Source organism: Coloeus monedula, assembly GCF_965178545.1.
Source record: "Coloeus monedula genome assembly, chromosome: 1".
NCBI classification, from domain to species: Eukaryota; Metazoa; Chordata; class Aves; order Passeriformes; family Corvidae; genus Coloeus; species Coloeus monedula.
Window position 1 is genome coordinate 140631588 of NC_138781.1, and position 16150 is coordinate 140647737.

Sequence of the window (16150 nt, forward strand, 5' to 3'; positions counted from 1 at the left end):
AATTCTGTGATTCTGTATCCAACACCTTACTCTTCCTACTTTTGCACCAGTCACCTTCAAGGGAACCTGCTTCAGCTACTCATCAATTTTGTACCTGTTGGTTTCCCTCAAATAGCTTGTCCTGTTTCCTGAGAACTGCAGTTCCTTATGTCAAACCCTAACATTTTTATTTATGTCCAAAAAGAGACAGAAAGCATCAGAACCCTTCAGTTAAAGTTCTTGCAAACAGAAAGGCAGTCCTACCTACTAGTGTAAGATGCTTATGAATGATGTTCTTAAGTGGAAATGGAAAAGATCATCAATTGATTGAATAAACTGGGCTTAAAATGTTCAGTGTCAAAGTTCCATTGATGCTCCCAGGATCATAAGTGACTGTGCCATTTTTAAATATAGGAGCTGGACTTCTAGGTCACAATCTAAATACTTCTTAAAATTAAATTCTGGAGCTTGAGCCTTATTATTTCTAAGAGAAAAGGAATGCCTGACTCAGATCTCTTAGCACATTTACACGTTTAGGCTCCACATTGTATAATCAGCTGTCTGAATGGCTTGAGACACTTAATATGTGCACTGGGGCAGATGCTGAGTTACAATCCTTAATCTCATCCATGTTTCATCTCTGAGCTGCATCTGACAGTGTAGGCATAGCTTCTGGTTAGCCTGACAGTCACAAATAGGGAACTGGATTGTGACTTCTCAGAACACACAGGGAATGTGGATGCCCCAAATCCATTGATTTTCAATTGGAGTGGACACTTGGCCTACTTAAAGCCTTTAGAAATTCCCAATCAAGACAACTGGAAGCAGGCATTTGTTATGCTTTCAGTGTAGAGGGACTGGTGTTAGTAAGTGGCAGGGAGAATAATTGCATGGGAAGGAAAATGTACTTCAGGCTGATGATACTTGTGCTGCTTGCCCAGCTGCAAGGCTCTGATTCTGGAACAAGAGGGCATGGAAAGGAAGAGGGAGGTTCCCTTCAAATCATTGCAGCTGTACAAGTTAAGGCAACACACGGAAACAAAAAAAATCCCTGCACAAACCAAAAAAGAAAATGCTTTTAGAGCAGCTGGTAAATTGAGACAAAAATGTCATTGCCCCAACCCATAATGAAATATAGTGCTGTGAAAATGCTGCTTCCTCATCTGGAAGTAACAAGATGTTTCACCTGGTGTCATTTTATCTGATCTGACACGGAGATGTGAAGTCCCCCAGAGCATCTTATAAATTTAGAAGGGAGTTTGTAGACAAAAATTCTCCTGTCAGTCAAGATCATGTAATCACAGCTTCTTCCTGATGTATAAAACGTTTGTATTTCGATATCACATTTACATTTAACAAATTAACTAAATGAGGATAGAATGTCTGAATTTGTAAGCTATTTTTGCTTTAAATTCAATGTTTGAGAGTAGGGCAGAAAGGTTCCATTAACATCAATATTATGCATTGTGAGGGCAGTGGGTGTGTGCAATGGCATCCACAAGGGAAGTGAACCTGGGCTGGGAGTTGCTGCATTCTCATGGGAAGGAGCTGGTGGCAAAAGCTTCAGGCTGGAAGGGCTGGCACACTTAGCTGCTTCTTAGGCAGTGATGGACCAGAGTGCTGTGAACAGGTGTTGCAAAAGGGACTTGATTTCTGGAGCTGGGAGGACGCAAGGCACCCAGAGCACTGCCTGGCTTCTGGTCATGGTTGCTCTTTCCAGTTCATGCAGCATTTTGAGTCTTTGCTTTCAGTTCTGCTGGGAGCTGCTGCTGGCTGCTACTGGCAATGGCTGAATCCTGCTTTGGGAAGGCTGAGCTCCTGGGGAGGAGCAGTGTTAACTTTGCCACAGCCATTAGCACAGCAGGGACACGCAGCATCTCTGCTCAAACTTGCCTGTGGTGGTGTGGAGGGTGTGCAGGGGTGGTCTCAGCATCCTACAGGGCATGTTCCCTGTTACAGACTAGCGCTAATGTCCTTTGCATGTTGGAGGCCTTGACTGGGATGGCACATCAAGGGAGGCTACTGCTGGCCTGTGTGGGGCTGCAGAGCCCCAGGGGCTTCTCCTGGGGACCTGCACACTGAGTGAAGCACTGACTTGCCTGGGGAAGGAGCTGCTGGAGAGCAATGCTGCCATTCAGGGGGACCTGGGCAGGCTGAAGAAATGAGCTGGCAGGAATCTTATGAGGTTCAGCAAAAGCATATGCAAGGTCTTGCCAATGGGGTGGAATAACCTTGCGTAAAATGATGGGCTTGGGGACGAAATATCTGGGAGGCAGTGGTATAAAAAGGGATCTGAGGGGCCTGGTGAACAGCAATTTGTGTGTGAACCAACAGTGTGCTCTTACAGCAAAGAAAGTCACCTGTTTCCCTCGGCTGCATGGCAAAAGCATAGCCAGCAGGTCAGGGGAAGATCCTTGCCCTCTACTTGGCATTTGCGAGACTGACTGTGGAGCACTATGTCCAGTTTTGGTCCCCCCAGAAAAAGGAGGATGTCAACTTATGGAGACCAAATGAGTTGGCCAAGGGAGTGTAGCAAATGGCATTCAACACAAGCCTGAGAGAACTGGATCAACTCAGGATCCAAAAAGATGGCCAAGAGACCACCTTAGTGCTGTCAAAAAGTACCTGAATGAAGGGTATAGAGGAGATGGAGCTAGATTTTTCTTGGAGGTATACAGATATGATAAGAGGCAGTGGACACAAGCTATAATACAGAAAAGTCTGATTAGGGGTTAGGAAAAATGTTTTTACCATGATGGTGATTAGGTACAGGAACTGGTTTCCAAAAGAGGTTGTGGATATTTTCAAGACTCAAGTGGACACATCCCTGAACAACCTGATCTAATTATACCTGCTTTGAGCTGAAGGCTGGACTAGGCAGTTTCTCATGACCTAATTATTCTAATAGTCTGTAATCTCATATTTTTATGTAAAAGCTGGAATTTCTCTTTGTTCAAATAATAATAATATTTCCTGAGGTCTGTATTTAGTAGACCCACACCAGGCAAATTATTTTTTATTATAATGTTTTCTTTCAGGAAAAATTACTAATTTACTGAGGTAGTCATTCAACAAATTGAGCACCAAAACGCAGTTAAGATATAAATTTATATAGCTTTGTTCAGACTGGCAGTTTAGAAAGACCTGTTTAGCTGCTTTAAAGCACATGCATTTCACGCAGGCACATGAATTTCACTGTAAGAGGCAAGGACTTTTAGATGTTGCACTGTCATATGGTATTATGCCTAACTCTTGTTGAGTAAGTGCTCTAACTATGTCAGGTTTAAGCCCTACCAGTAGGATTTGGTCTTAGGTTTTTAAACTTTTATCTTTTGTTTGTTAGCCTTCACATACTTTTGCTAATCTTTTTATTTCTGTAAAATTGCCAGGTATTCCCTGAAGTTTCACTGGAAGATGTTTACTAATGTACTTATTGTTCAGGATATTGAAATCAAGGTCCTGAGTTTCCTAATTTAAAAATGTCTCTTTTTCTTCTCATCCAGGTCAATATAAGCAGCCTGTGCAGAGCACTGCGTTCATAAATGTGAAACAAGCCCGCACCGTCATGTTTGGCACTAAGAGGTCAGTTTCCACCATTTTTGTTGTACTTTGCATCTCAGAAAAAAAAAAAAAAGTATGGCTGTTGTGATTCTAATCTGAAAATTTTGCATTTTCTAAAAATCTTGTTATACAAAACACATCAGCTAGGTATGTTACTTTTTCTATTATAATGATTAGGTTTACTTTGCTGTAAAGCTCTGGTCTGCTTTGACAGGTACGTGGTATGCAGGCCAGGAAGCATAAATGGCAAACAGCATCCCCAAGGCAAGAATGCCAACTAGGACACTGTACTAGTGCTGGAGGACATCCCTCCTGCTTTCTAGTATGGAAAATAACACCAGGCCAACAAAGCACAAGTGTAAGATAGGTTCTTTTCTGTCATTTTAGGGAGTCTGTACTGAATATGAGGTAACATCCATTTCTTACTCTGTGATTCAGTGTCGTACCCCAAATGTCTCAAAAAAATCAACACTTTTGAGTCCATGATGTCTACTTCCTGCATCTTTGGTAAGCATCAGGTAATGTGTATCTGCCATCAGACAGCGTGGCCCTGCTGCCCCCACAGTTCCTGCAGCCACATGAGCCCTCATGGCACCCCAAGGCACCCTGTCAGGTTATCAGGTACTGCAGCTGTGGGCCTTCTGCAGGGGAGTGTGATTTCTCTGCATAACAAAGATACTATAGACCATTCCTCTCCTTGTGAACTCCCTGATTTTTGTGCTTGTTGTCAGGCTTTTAGGTTTTCAGTAGAAGCTAGTCAAGGACTTCAGCACTTGTGTCCCAGTTGCATGGCAGCCTAGTGAAATGTTTGCCCTGTGCAGTGGCAGAGCACCTTTAATCTGGTACCTGCAGAACTACTTCACCTTTTCCGAATTGTTCTGAAGAGGTGAGGCTATCTTGCCCTTAAGAAGCACATATAAAGCAGCATCTTGCATGTCTGCAGGAGTCAGAGGTGGCAAATGATCAGAAAAAGCAGCTTGGTTTTCTGAAGCTCCTGCTTGAATTTCAGAAGGCTTCAGTGTGAGCTGCAGCCTTGTTGGAGTCAGGGTGCTACCAGGGGTTCCCCATTCCCCTGTGCTCCTGCTCACATGGCCAAGAATTCAGCAGGGTGTTTTGTGTCTGGCTGAAGTGGGATTGGCAGCTGACTCCAGACTCTGTTACCTTTTATACAAGATGCATATGCAATACATTTTTAGGGTATCTTTCCAATAAAAGGAAACTTTGTATTTTTAGATACAAAGATTTTTAGATTTTTAGATAAGAACAGAATCTGTTGTTTTGTCAGTGTGATGAGTTTGAGGTAACTGCTGCAGAGGGTACAGTAGCAGAATTGCAACTTCCCATTTGAGGATTTCTGCTTTCAATTAGTTGTCTCTGCAGAATATTAACACTCAAGTAAATCAAAGACATTCTATTAAATGAAATAAGTTATTATATCACATTATATTCACGTGGGTTAGTTATTTTTACCAATGTGAAGTACAACCCTATATGAACTTCCAATGGCCTTATCTAAACAATTTTTTTACTCGTAGGATCACCTCTTTATTTTTTCTTAGTGTTATAAAGCAATGGCAAAATGAAGAATTGTGTTTGGTAGGCTTGAAATGTCTTTTTTTATCTTTTTCCTCACAGATTTAATCTTGATTGCTATGCAAGTGAAAATTCCTCATAAGGAATATTACAGACAATATGAAATTCTCTTCCATATCTGCAAACAAGATTTTATGAAAAAAGATCCATTTGGGGAAGAAAAGTTCTTTATTTCTCCACTTTACTGTGTTCCTCTTTTTCTCACTTTATGCAGACTGTTCTGAATCAGTTGCAACAAATAAAGGATGTTCTGCTTTCTGGAGGGAAAGAGTCACAGTGCCCTTCCATAATAGTAACCTTCTATGTGTAGGCTGGGACATTATACCAAGTATTCTTGAGATTGGTACCACGTTTTACCTAGGCAGTGATTGAGTACTTGACAGATGTTTTGTTCTAACTATTGCAGTACATTTTGAATTCAATTTGCATAGACAACTATTTATTGTGAACAAGAAAATATTGAGGTTCTACTGATATTTTTTAAAGGCTATAAACTCCTATAAATAAACTCCCTCTGTTGAGAGTTTTTGAAATCTTGGTTTGATACATTTGTTCTTTTCCTAAAAAGAAATACTATATTAATTTAGAAATATATTTAAGAACAAATGTATTTTTCTGTAGGAAAGGATGACTTAAGGTTTATTTTCTTGAAAAATTTGTTTTTAATTAGTTCTAATAATGCATTACTAATTATAATCTCCACAAAACTTTTCATGAAATTGCATAACTCTGACTCAAAAACTGTGTTATTGCCAGTCACCAGATCTTTGGAAGTTATCAGGTGTATATAGTATCTCAACTGCTTTTACATTGATACCTTTCTCTTAATTTTGCATATAAAGTTAACTTTTAGTGGATAATCCCTGTTGGATGGGCCAACAGGGACTAAAAAGTAAAAGTGACTCTCCAACCACAACAGCTTTGACAAACTTTATATGTGAGGCAGGTATTTCTCAGTTGCTTTATAAGAAACTGTGTTGTTAATGTGAACTGACATATCTAAGGAAGAGGTGAATTCCTCTTAATTTCAGTTTAATTTGAGAGCTGATCCCATGATTTTAAATACCAAACTTGTGGTTTCTGTGTGTTGTTCTTGTATTCTGCTCTCATCTGTTTCTCTATCATGCTAATTTTTCTCCAACTAATTTAGTCTACAATAAACACCAGCACTGAAATATCAGAGGTCAGTACATATACCAATGAGTTCCTGGTGTGTTGTATTATTCATGTTCTGTCCTTATTTCTATCTTTCAAGAGCAATTACTGATGCCATTCTCCTCATATGGAAGGCAAAAGTATTTAAATTACTTTAGAGAAGGGATTTTTACTTTGTGGGAACCAACTTTATGTGTGGAAGATGTTTTGCAAAGAATGGCCCCAAATCAGTGCATCCCAAGGATCTACAAGGTTGATCTGACTGTCTGCCTACCACTATTTTCATGATATTCAGGGGTACTCTTATCTGTGGTCATTTATGTTCTGCAGCTTGGAAACCTCATGTTGTATAGCTCGTTTTAACTGTGTCCATGCAGCTGGAGAGTATTTCTTCTGCGTGGCATGCTCCGTTTTCTTTTCCTTCTCTAGCCTAGAATGGACTGCTTCAAAAGATAGCCTAAGTGACAAATCCAGCCCTCAGAGTCAAGTCATTTGGTCCCTAAATGAGTTTACTAGACTGAAGGAAGCAATTGTGAGAAGCAGGATGTGAGCAGTATAAGGACATTTCAAGTTTATGTGTGATATTGCTCCATTACTGGAGCTGAATCCATTTTTCCCTTCATTGAAGAGCCTTGCAGATGGTATATGTTTGAATTGGTTTTGCAGAGAATACCACGTTGGTCCTGTGAATTGCAGTCTACCACTAGTACCTCTGGGTAATGAGCAGTTAGCTGCCACATCCAACTCTGTCTCCTGGAATAAGTATGGTGCCTCCTTCTCCTCCTTTGGTTTGAACCTCAGGAAGCTCCATAGAGCTAAGGGCGTGGCTCTTGTGTGATCTGTGATCTGCTGCCAGCACTTAGGCTGTTGAGGGCTAGTGTTACCAGGTTTAATTCAAAGTATTTTGGAGAGAGGAAGAAAGAAAAAGAAAAAAAAAAAAAAGGAACTGATTTCTAGGGACCCTGATCACCCTGATAGGAACTCAGCCTTTATTTTACTGTACTCTTCTTTGTGGAGAGCCTTTTGTTTATAGGGTGTGATTCTAGCCTGAGGCACTGTGGCCAATGCAGCTGGTAGCTTCTGCTAGGTGCTGATGGCTGGTTTGGTGCTTCGTGATGGATGGCCAGGTCAGTCTTGGCCAGGGGTCCAAGAGTTTCATAACACAGCAGTTGTTTCTGGAGGCAAATAGTTTTCTTTCCAAATTGTATTCCAGTCAGCCATCCTGGAAAGCTGTAGTCAATTTTCTTAGGCCAGGTCTGTCAGCAGCAATTTGAGTCCTGTGATAAATAGAAAACAAACCTTTCTTCCAGTGTCTAATCATATTAGTATGTTTATAAACTTAGATAATAGGTAAACTGGACAAATAGTATGATTGATATAGGAGAATGATGTCGTTTGGAAAGACACATCAGCTTTTTAGTCACTGACAGTTACTGACTTCCTCATATCTGGTTTTGATTAGAAAGTTAAGGAAATAATATTTATTTATAAACTCCTGATATGAACAGACTGTAGTGTTTTCAAGAAAAGATTATTTTTAAGATAATATAAGCCTACTTTCTTCTTTTCTCTTAGTTGCAGAGAGACTATATCTACACATGGTTTCTAAATTTCATGTTTTTAATTGGCATTAGTCCTGGACTATTGCTGTTTGTTCTTATACTCCTGCCAGGTACTAAAGCATGGCCAGTGGATGCCCACAAAGCTCTGTCCATTACTGAACACTAAGAGCATATGCCAAAGTTTTTCTTTGGGATTTTTAAGTGTACAAAAATAATTATCTAGTTTGACCTAAATTCACATGGTGTTCATCATCCCCTTTCTTTTGCTTTTCAATTGGAACTGACACTGCTTGAATGAAGCTGTAACATACTTTGTTTCTTCTTCTCTGTTACAGAATTAACTTTCTTGATGAACTTAGTTATGGCAGTGAACTGCAAAATAATATCTATTTACATGGACTCTTTAAAAGTTTACTACGAACTCCAAAATATGAACTTCTAATTTCTTGCACTTTTTTATTGCTTGAGGATCTGGAGGCTGACTAATGTGAAATGATAAGGCACCTGTGAAACTTGGATTTTATTCAACCAGAACAGTCAGTCTAGAATGCAGATGTACATGGGCAACACAGTGTGTAACAGATACAGACAGGGGTGCAGAGTGGGGAACAGAGAAGTACTTGACACTGTGTAAGCAGTAACCAAAACACTGATGTGTTATCAACAGTTTTTTAATCACAAATTCAGAACTCAACACTGTACGGTCTGCTGTGAAGAAAATTAACTGTATCCCAGTCCAACTCAGTACAATGTAAAAAGCCCAATCAGTGTTCATACGCTGAAGCTTAAGCTCCAATAAAATGGTTGTATATATAACAAAAGATAGAAAACACATATTCTTAGTTTAATAATCCATCTAATAAAAATTTGGCTTCCTATACATACAAATAAAGTCACAAAATTTTTATGCAATGGTGAGCAGCTTTAGAAAATTTTCTTTAAGTAACTGCATCGTGATTAGAAAATGTGAATTAATTGTATGCTTTTAGAAATGAAAATATGAAAGAAATCTCAATCTGTTTAAATTTTTCTAAACTGTGAATATGTTCTCAATTTTATTTTTACAGAAGCCTATTTCACAATAAGACTCTCCTCTGCCTCATGTAGAGCCTTTTAAAGGCATTTACATGAGCTAACCAGCTAACTTGGCATATATATTTTGTTAGAGAAAGTAGTCTCCATTTCGACACCAACTTCATGCTGTAGGTCCAACACTGAGAATTATTTAATTATGCTAATGTGTTTATTTGCCTTATCTTGGAGTTTCTGTAGAAGTGTCTGATTATTTGCCTCAGATTATTTAATTATAGGATTGCACTTGCACTTCAGCTATAACCTTTAATACCACAAGTTCCTTTTTCAAAAGGAAGAAGCTTTCAAAGGCTGGCACTTGATAATATAAAGAGGACCTAACATCTCAGTGACAGGATTGTTTTTTGCTTGCTTGTTTTCTTTGCAGTGGAATAAAAAGTGTTTATTTGTTTCTCAGTTGATCTCAAACAATAAATGTGTAAGCAAAACTGCAGACACCTTTCTTGTTGTGGTCCCAGATCCCTTATGCTTTAGCAGATTCAGAAGGCACAGAATTTTTAAGCAAGACCTTAAGAGATATTGTGTGTGTGGCTGGGCTTTTCACTATACAGGGGTGTGTTTCCTTGTTACATCCTGTTGTCATGGGTTAGCAAGCATAGTCCCAGAAGTGATGTTCTTGCAAAGGGGTGCTTACAGCTTCCTCTGTGACCTAATAGAACCTATCAGTGGCCAGTTTGAATATGGACAATTCTTTAAGCCACCTAAAATTGTGACTGCCTCTGTGATCCACAATTAAGAATAGACAACCCCCCCCCACAGCTCTCTCTCGTTTCTGGCGCTGGGACAGGTGGCTGCGGGCCCCGTGTGGGGGCCAGCGGGCCCAGCCCAGGCCCTGCAGGCCAGGCCGGGCCAGGCCACGGCCATCCTGGAGCCGATGGGCCCTGTTCCACCCATGGAACCCCCCCCAAACAGCCCTGCTATATTGCAGCTGGAGCGGCTCAGCTCCTCCTCTCCAGTGCAGCCAAGATTCGGCTGAAGCTGCACGGCTGTCCGGCAAAAGATCATGTGACCAACAGTGATAAGCAAAATTCCAGCTGCAAGGCCTAGGTGAGATTGACCCTTTTAGTGCTGTGAAGAGCTGAAAACCTGAGGGAGAAGGAAGAGGAGATGCTTAAAGCTGAAATTCTGTTGTAAAGGTATGATGTATCAGAGTACCCATTGTAATTTCATGAAGGCATGGGGGGCTGGAGCGTTCAACTTGTACTTGTGAGCAAAAGCACCTGCGCTGAGATAGGCAAATGCTGACGCAGCTGTAATTTAATGAGAAGTTTGGACAGGGAGAGATGGACCAGATGAGGACTTTTGCTCCAAATGGGAAAGGAGAAGACCTCAGTTCCTAGAGATGCTCCCAGAGATAGTCCTAACGATGAAGATGAGGAGGACCCTTTGCTCCCAGGGAAGGAGAAGGGCCTCTGTTCTTAGAGATGAAATTCTCCCAGAGATGGGTGAAGAGAACTTTTGTTTCTGAACAGCTCAACCTTAAAATTGTACCCCAAAAAACTTCAAGAGTGGACCCTCGAAAGCAGTTGTGGGAAAAGCTGCAAGTGGGGGGAAGGGATTCACATGCGAGCAGAGAACCAACCCAGGCGGCTGTCTCGTTGCGATAATGTTTTCATAGCATGGGCAAGAGAGATTCCTCTTTCTAAATGGACTGAACAAAGTTATTATGGAAGTGATAAACAGACTGAACATCTCAAGGGTTGTCTTTTTATATTGTCAGTGGGAGAAGGGAGAAAAGTGGGGGGAGGAGAAGTGTTCTAAAGGTGTGGTATGATTTTTTTTTTCTCTTCTTTTAGGTCTGTTAATAGACATCTTTATATTCTTTCAAGTTTTGTGCCTGCTTTGCATTTCTCCTAATTCTTATCTCACAGAAGGTAAACAGTAGTGAGTATTTTGGACCAAACCACTACACCTGTTCAAGTTGCTGAAGGGCAAACTGCTGCATTTCCATAATCAGTGGAATTCTTTTGCTTTTATTCTAGAAGTTTGGATTTCACATGGGCTTTCTAATAATGCTCTTTACCAAGAGCATGCAGGATGAGGAAGATGTTTTGTTTTTCTTTTTAAAAAGTGCATTTGGAAAAAAAATATGCCAAGGTATAAACTGAAGGTCAGTCTTGCTGAATGATGAAGTCAGTTGAAGGCACTCATGCCCCAATTCAGTCATTTCTTCAGGCACAGGAAAGCATGAAATAGTATCCCAGGCAGGGGTGAACTTTTCCTCATGCTCAGATTTCATGCTGAGCTTGGGCCTCAGTACCCTGCAGATATCTCCTGTTAGTGGTATGTATCTAGTCTTAGCAGAGCTGCTCCTGCTAGATTCTGGCTGCAAAAATAGCTTAATAACATTTCTCTCATTTTTAGGAAATGAAGTCTGTAGATTAGAGAATTATTATTGCTGCTACATGTGAAACTTACTCTCAATTTGAAACCACTCTAGTTGAGTTCCAACCTCAATGTGAAAAGCACACATATGACAATCAGCACCTAACAGAGCTAAGTGGCATCATCCAACCTCTGCTGCATTTTCATATGTAAGAATAGCTACACTGGTGGTCAGAAAAACATTTTCTCTCAGGATTAGCTTGCCAGATACATCTCTGAAGCCTTCTGAAGCAGAACTGGTACCATATAATGAAAGCAGTTGCTGTGTCTTACAGACTTTTTCAGTTGCTTCTAGCAATTACATGGTTTCTCAGCTGTCTCCCTTTTTTTGGATGATTTTGTAAATCCCTGCCCACAAGCACAACACTGTATCAGAGCAAATGGCTTTTCTCCCTGTTCTTTATTTCTTGACAAAGATCCTAATATCCTGATAAAAACCAAACCTCATTTCACAATGTGATATGTCTGCATCCTGCTTGTATGTGTATCAAATCCCCAGGTTAAATTTTCAGCATGGTGAATAATAAATATCTGCACAAGTCCCATGCTTTGCTAATGGGATTTTTTTATGCTGCTCCCTGAAACCTTTTTAAACACTCATTCTGGTGATGTATTTTATTATGGTGCTACAGAAGACACTTTGGTAAAGTGTGTTCTGATTCTGTGTTCAGCAGCATGAATCAGTCCCAGGGAACGGGACCAACTCACTGTCTGTGTCTGTGCTATATTGCTGCAGATGGTGGTCATGGGCTGTTGGCTCCAGATTTATGTGGCCATAAATTGCCTGTTTTGCTGACACTTTAAAGTAAATGAAGGAAAGCATCAGCACCGCTGGCTTTCTGGCAGGAAGCCTAAGAGCAACTTGGTATGCCTTATGTGTCTAACTAATGCCAGTTCAATGGAAAGTTTTAATTAAGTGCATGTCTGTGTGTGCAGAGAAGAAATCAAAGGCATTTGGGAAAAAGAAAGTGTACCTGTGCCAGAGTCATTGAGGTGTAATTTGGTGGGAGCACTAAATGGCTTTAAATTAACTGGAAAATATTTCCTAAATATTGTCAGAAAGGACAAGAAATCAGTCTGAAGGGAAGACCATAACGTCATTCTGTAGATCTAGCCCATTTCCCCCATATTTGTTGTAAGATGTCATGGTAGTACAAGTTAGAGGAGTAGACGTTGTGAAACTAATCTATATGCTGGATTCCATTAAGCTCCCTAATTTCAATTATTAGAAGAACACTGGAAACTGGTTTGCCTACAGCCAGTATTTTTAATTTGACCTTTCTGTAGCAGTTTCTAAGCTTGCAAACATCCAAAAGTTCATTAATACAAGTATAATTTTATAGCAAATATTTTATAACTAGGTAGCCATATTAAAATTCTAGCTGTTGAAATTCAACTTATCACACGGGACTTTTAGCTCTTTAGCTCTAACGTCATTCTCACTGTTACTGGAAGAAAAATGCACTCAGTTCTCTTCAGACTATCTAGAGAGATGGCTCTTTATGACAAAGAGAAGTTCTGAGGAGCAGGGATAATTCGTTTACCACTAGATATGGTCCATGATTTATTTTGGATAATGTTTGGTATATAATTTATTGTTCTATCTGCATTACAGCAAAGCTCAAAGGGCACAACCCTTTTTTTGGTACAGGGCTTGTTATGTCATATTGTATTTGCCTTAATCCATGTAATCTTTTTAAGGCCTTAGTACAGCATGCTTTCCACCCTTTTACTCATCTTTCAGCCAAGGTAGAAACCTGCTTTATTATTCACTAAATGTTTTTTCAGAAGAAATGGAGGTTTCTCAACACCCCGTCCAAAACTGTGCAACAAACTCCGTGAGGGGCTAGGGATGACCACACAGTCTTAGCTTTTGTCCCTGTTTGATCTTCCATCTGTAATGTAGCTCTGAGATATTCTTTGTATTAAATAACCACCGTGAAAGAGCAACACTTAAGCCTTGTCATGGTGAACTCTTGTTGCTCTGTATGACACCTTAATTTAAATGCATCTTCTTCTGTGAACTGTACAATCAGATGGAAACTTTCCCCATTCCCAAAACGCCTTAACATGGACAAGATTATTTGCTGAACACAGAATTCTGTGTCTGATTTCCTAACATCACAGAGATGTGACGGGATGACTCCTGTGACTGGTGTTGGAATGGAAGGATACATGCTCCATAGGAAGGACAGGCAGAGAAGATGAGGGGGCATCACCCTTTATGTCAATGACGAGCTGTGCCTGGTGCTCTGGGATGGATGAAGAGCTGACCAATGGCTTATGGGTCAGGACTAAAGGTGACAGGTGACATTATAGGGTCTGCTACAGGCCACCCAAACAGGAAGACCGAGTAGGTGAGGCCCTCTAAAGATAGATAGGATCAGCCTCATATTCTCACAAGCCCTGGCCTCAACTACCCTGAAATCTGTTGGAGGAACAACTTCACAGGGCATAAACAATCTAGGAGGTTCCTGGAAAGCATTGATGGTAACTTCCTTCTCCAAGGGGTAGAGGAGCCAGGAAGGAGAGATGCCATGCTGGACTTGTTCTCACCAACAAAGAGAGACTCGTGGGGAATGTGAAGCTCAAGGGCAGCCTTGTCTCCAGTGACCAATAAATGGTGGAATTCAATATCCTTAGGGCAGCAGGGAGAGTGCACAGCAATCTCACTACCCTGGACTTCAGGAAAGCAGACCTTGTCCCACTTGAGGTACTCTTCTTGGTAGAGTAGCATGGAATACAGACCCTTAGGTAAGAGGAGACCAAGAAAACTGGTTGATATTCAAAGATCACCTTCAAACTCAGGACGGATGCATCCCAGCAAAGAGGAAATCGGGCAAAAATTTCAGGAGGTCTGTGTGGATGAACAAGAAGCTCCTGGGTAGGCTAAGACTCAAAAAAAGTGTGGAAAAAAGGACAGGTAGCTTGGGAGGAATACAGAGAAATTGTCTAGGCAATCAGGGATCAAGCTGTGAAAACTAAAACCCTGATAGAATAAAATCTAGTCAGGAACTTGAAGGGCAACAAGGAAAGCTTCTATAGGAACATCCATAATAAAAAACAGACTGGGGAAATTGCGGGCCCTCTCCAGAAGGAAATGAGAGACCTTGCTGCCTGGGCTATGGAAAAGGCTGAGGTATCCAATGCCTTTTTTGTCTCAGTCTTCACCAACGAGTGCTCCTGCCACACTGCCCAAGTTGCAGAAAGAAAAGGCAGGAACTGGGAGAATGAAGAGCCACAGACTGAAGATCAGGTTCAAGAGCATCTAAGGAACATGAAGATGCACACAAGTCCATGGGACCTAATGAGATGCATCTGTGGGTCCTGAGGGAATTCTCAGAGGAGTTTCTAAGCCATTATCCATCATACTTGAGAAGTCATGGTGGTCTGGTTCCCACTGACCAGAAAGGGAGAAACACAACCCCTAGTTTTAAAAAGGAAAATAGAAAAAGGTCTGAGGAACTACAGGCCAGTCAGTGTCAACTCTGTGCCTGGCAAGATCATGGAGCAGATTCTCCTACAAACTGTGCTGAGGCATATGGAAAATAAGGTTGTGATTGTTGACAGACAACACAGTTTGACTAAGAGCAAATCATGCCTGAAAAATTTGGTGGCCTTCTATGATGGTGTTACAGTGTTGGTAGATAAGGGAAGAAAAACTGATGTCATCTACTGGGACTTGTGCAAAGCATTTGACACTGTCCCACATGACATCCTTTGACTCTAAGCTGGAGAGATGTGGATTTGATGGGTGCATCACTTGGTGGGTAAGGAACTGGTTGGTTGGTCAAACTCAAAAATTTCCTGTCAAGAGCTCAATATCCAAGTGCAGAGCAGTGACAAGTGGCATTTTCAGGGGTCAATATTGGACTGCTGCTGTTTAACACCTTTGCTGGTGACATGCAGGGGGATTGAAGGCACCCTTGCCAAGTTTGGCAATGACACCAAGCTGTGTTGTTGTGGTTGACATACTAGAGGGAAGGGATGCCATCCAGAAGGACATGGACAGGCTTGAGAAGTGGGCCCATGCAAACCTCATGAAGTTCAACAAGGCCAAGTACAAGGTCCTGCACAATGGTTGGGGCATCCTCCTGGGCAGAGGATGGATTGAGAGCAGCCCTGAGGAAGAGGATTTGGGGGTGTTGGTGGATTGATAGCTTAAGATGTGCTGACAGTGTGTGCTCGCAGCTCAGAAAGCCAAATGTGTCCTGAGCTACATCAAAAGCAGTGTGGGCAGCAGGGCAAGGGAGGGGATTCTGCTCCTCTGCTCTGCTCTGGTGAGATCCCACCTGGAATGCTGTGTCCAGCCCTGGGGTCCCCAACACTAGAAGGAAATGAACCTGTTGGAGCAAGTCCAGAGGAGAGAAAAAAAGATGGTCAGAGGGCTGGAACACCTCTCCTGTGAAGTCAAGCTGAGAGAGCTGGGGAAGAGCTGGAAAAGAGAAGGCTCCAAGGAGACCTCATAGCACCTTTCAGCACCTAAAGAAGGCCTATGGAAGAGCTGGAGAGGGACTTTTTACAAGGATGTATAGTGGTAGAACAAGGGGTAATGTATTTAAACTGCAAGAGGGTAGGTTTAGATTAGATATTAAAAGAAATTCCATGAAACAGGTTGCCCAGAGAAGTTGTGGTGTTTGGAAGTGTTCAAGGCCAGGCCAAATGGGACTTTGAAGTACTAGGTCTAGTGGGAATTGTCCCTGCCCATGGCAGGGGAATTGGAACTAGATGACCCTTCCAACTCAAATCATTCTATGATTCTATTCTTTCTCTATTCCTCATATTGTTATGAAAATGTGAGTCTGAAGACTGAAATAGGTAAC

At 41.3% G+C, this 16150-nt stretch overlaps 1 protein-coding gene across 3 annotated transcripts in view; it reads left to right on the forward strand.

Moving 5' to 3' along the window:
* The window catches only part of OXR1 (oxidation resistance 1), a 275058-nt gene that overhangs the window by 34805 nt on the left and 224103 nt on the right, over positions 1–16150 (forward strand). For all 3 annotated transcript variants that reach the window (XM_082291244.1, XM_082291243.1, XM_082291245.1), the window contains one exon: positions 3483–3561. In XM_082291244.1, coding sequence (XP_082147370.1) covers positions 3545–3561 — 17 coding nt within the window. In that variant the 5' untranslated portion in view covers positions 3483–3544. Of the gene's footprint in view, positions 1–3482; positions 3562–16150 lie in introns of those variants that run through there.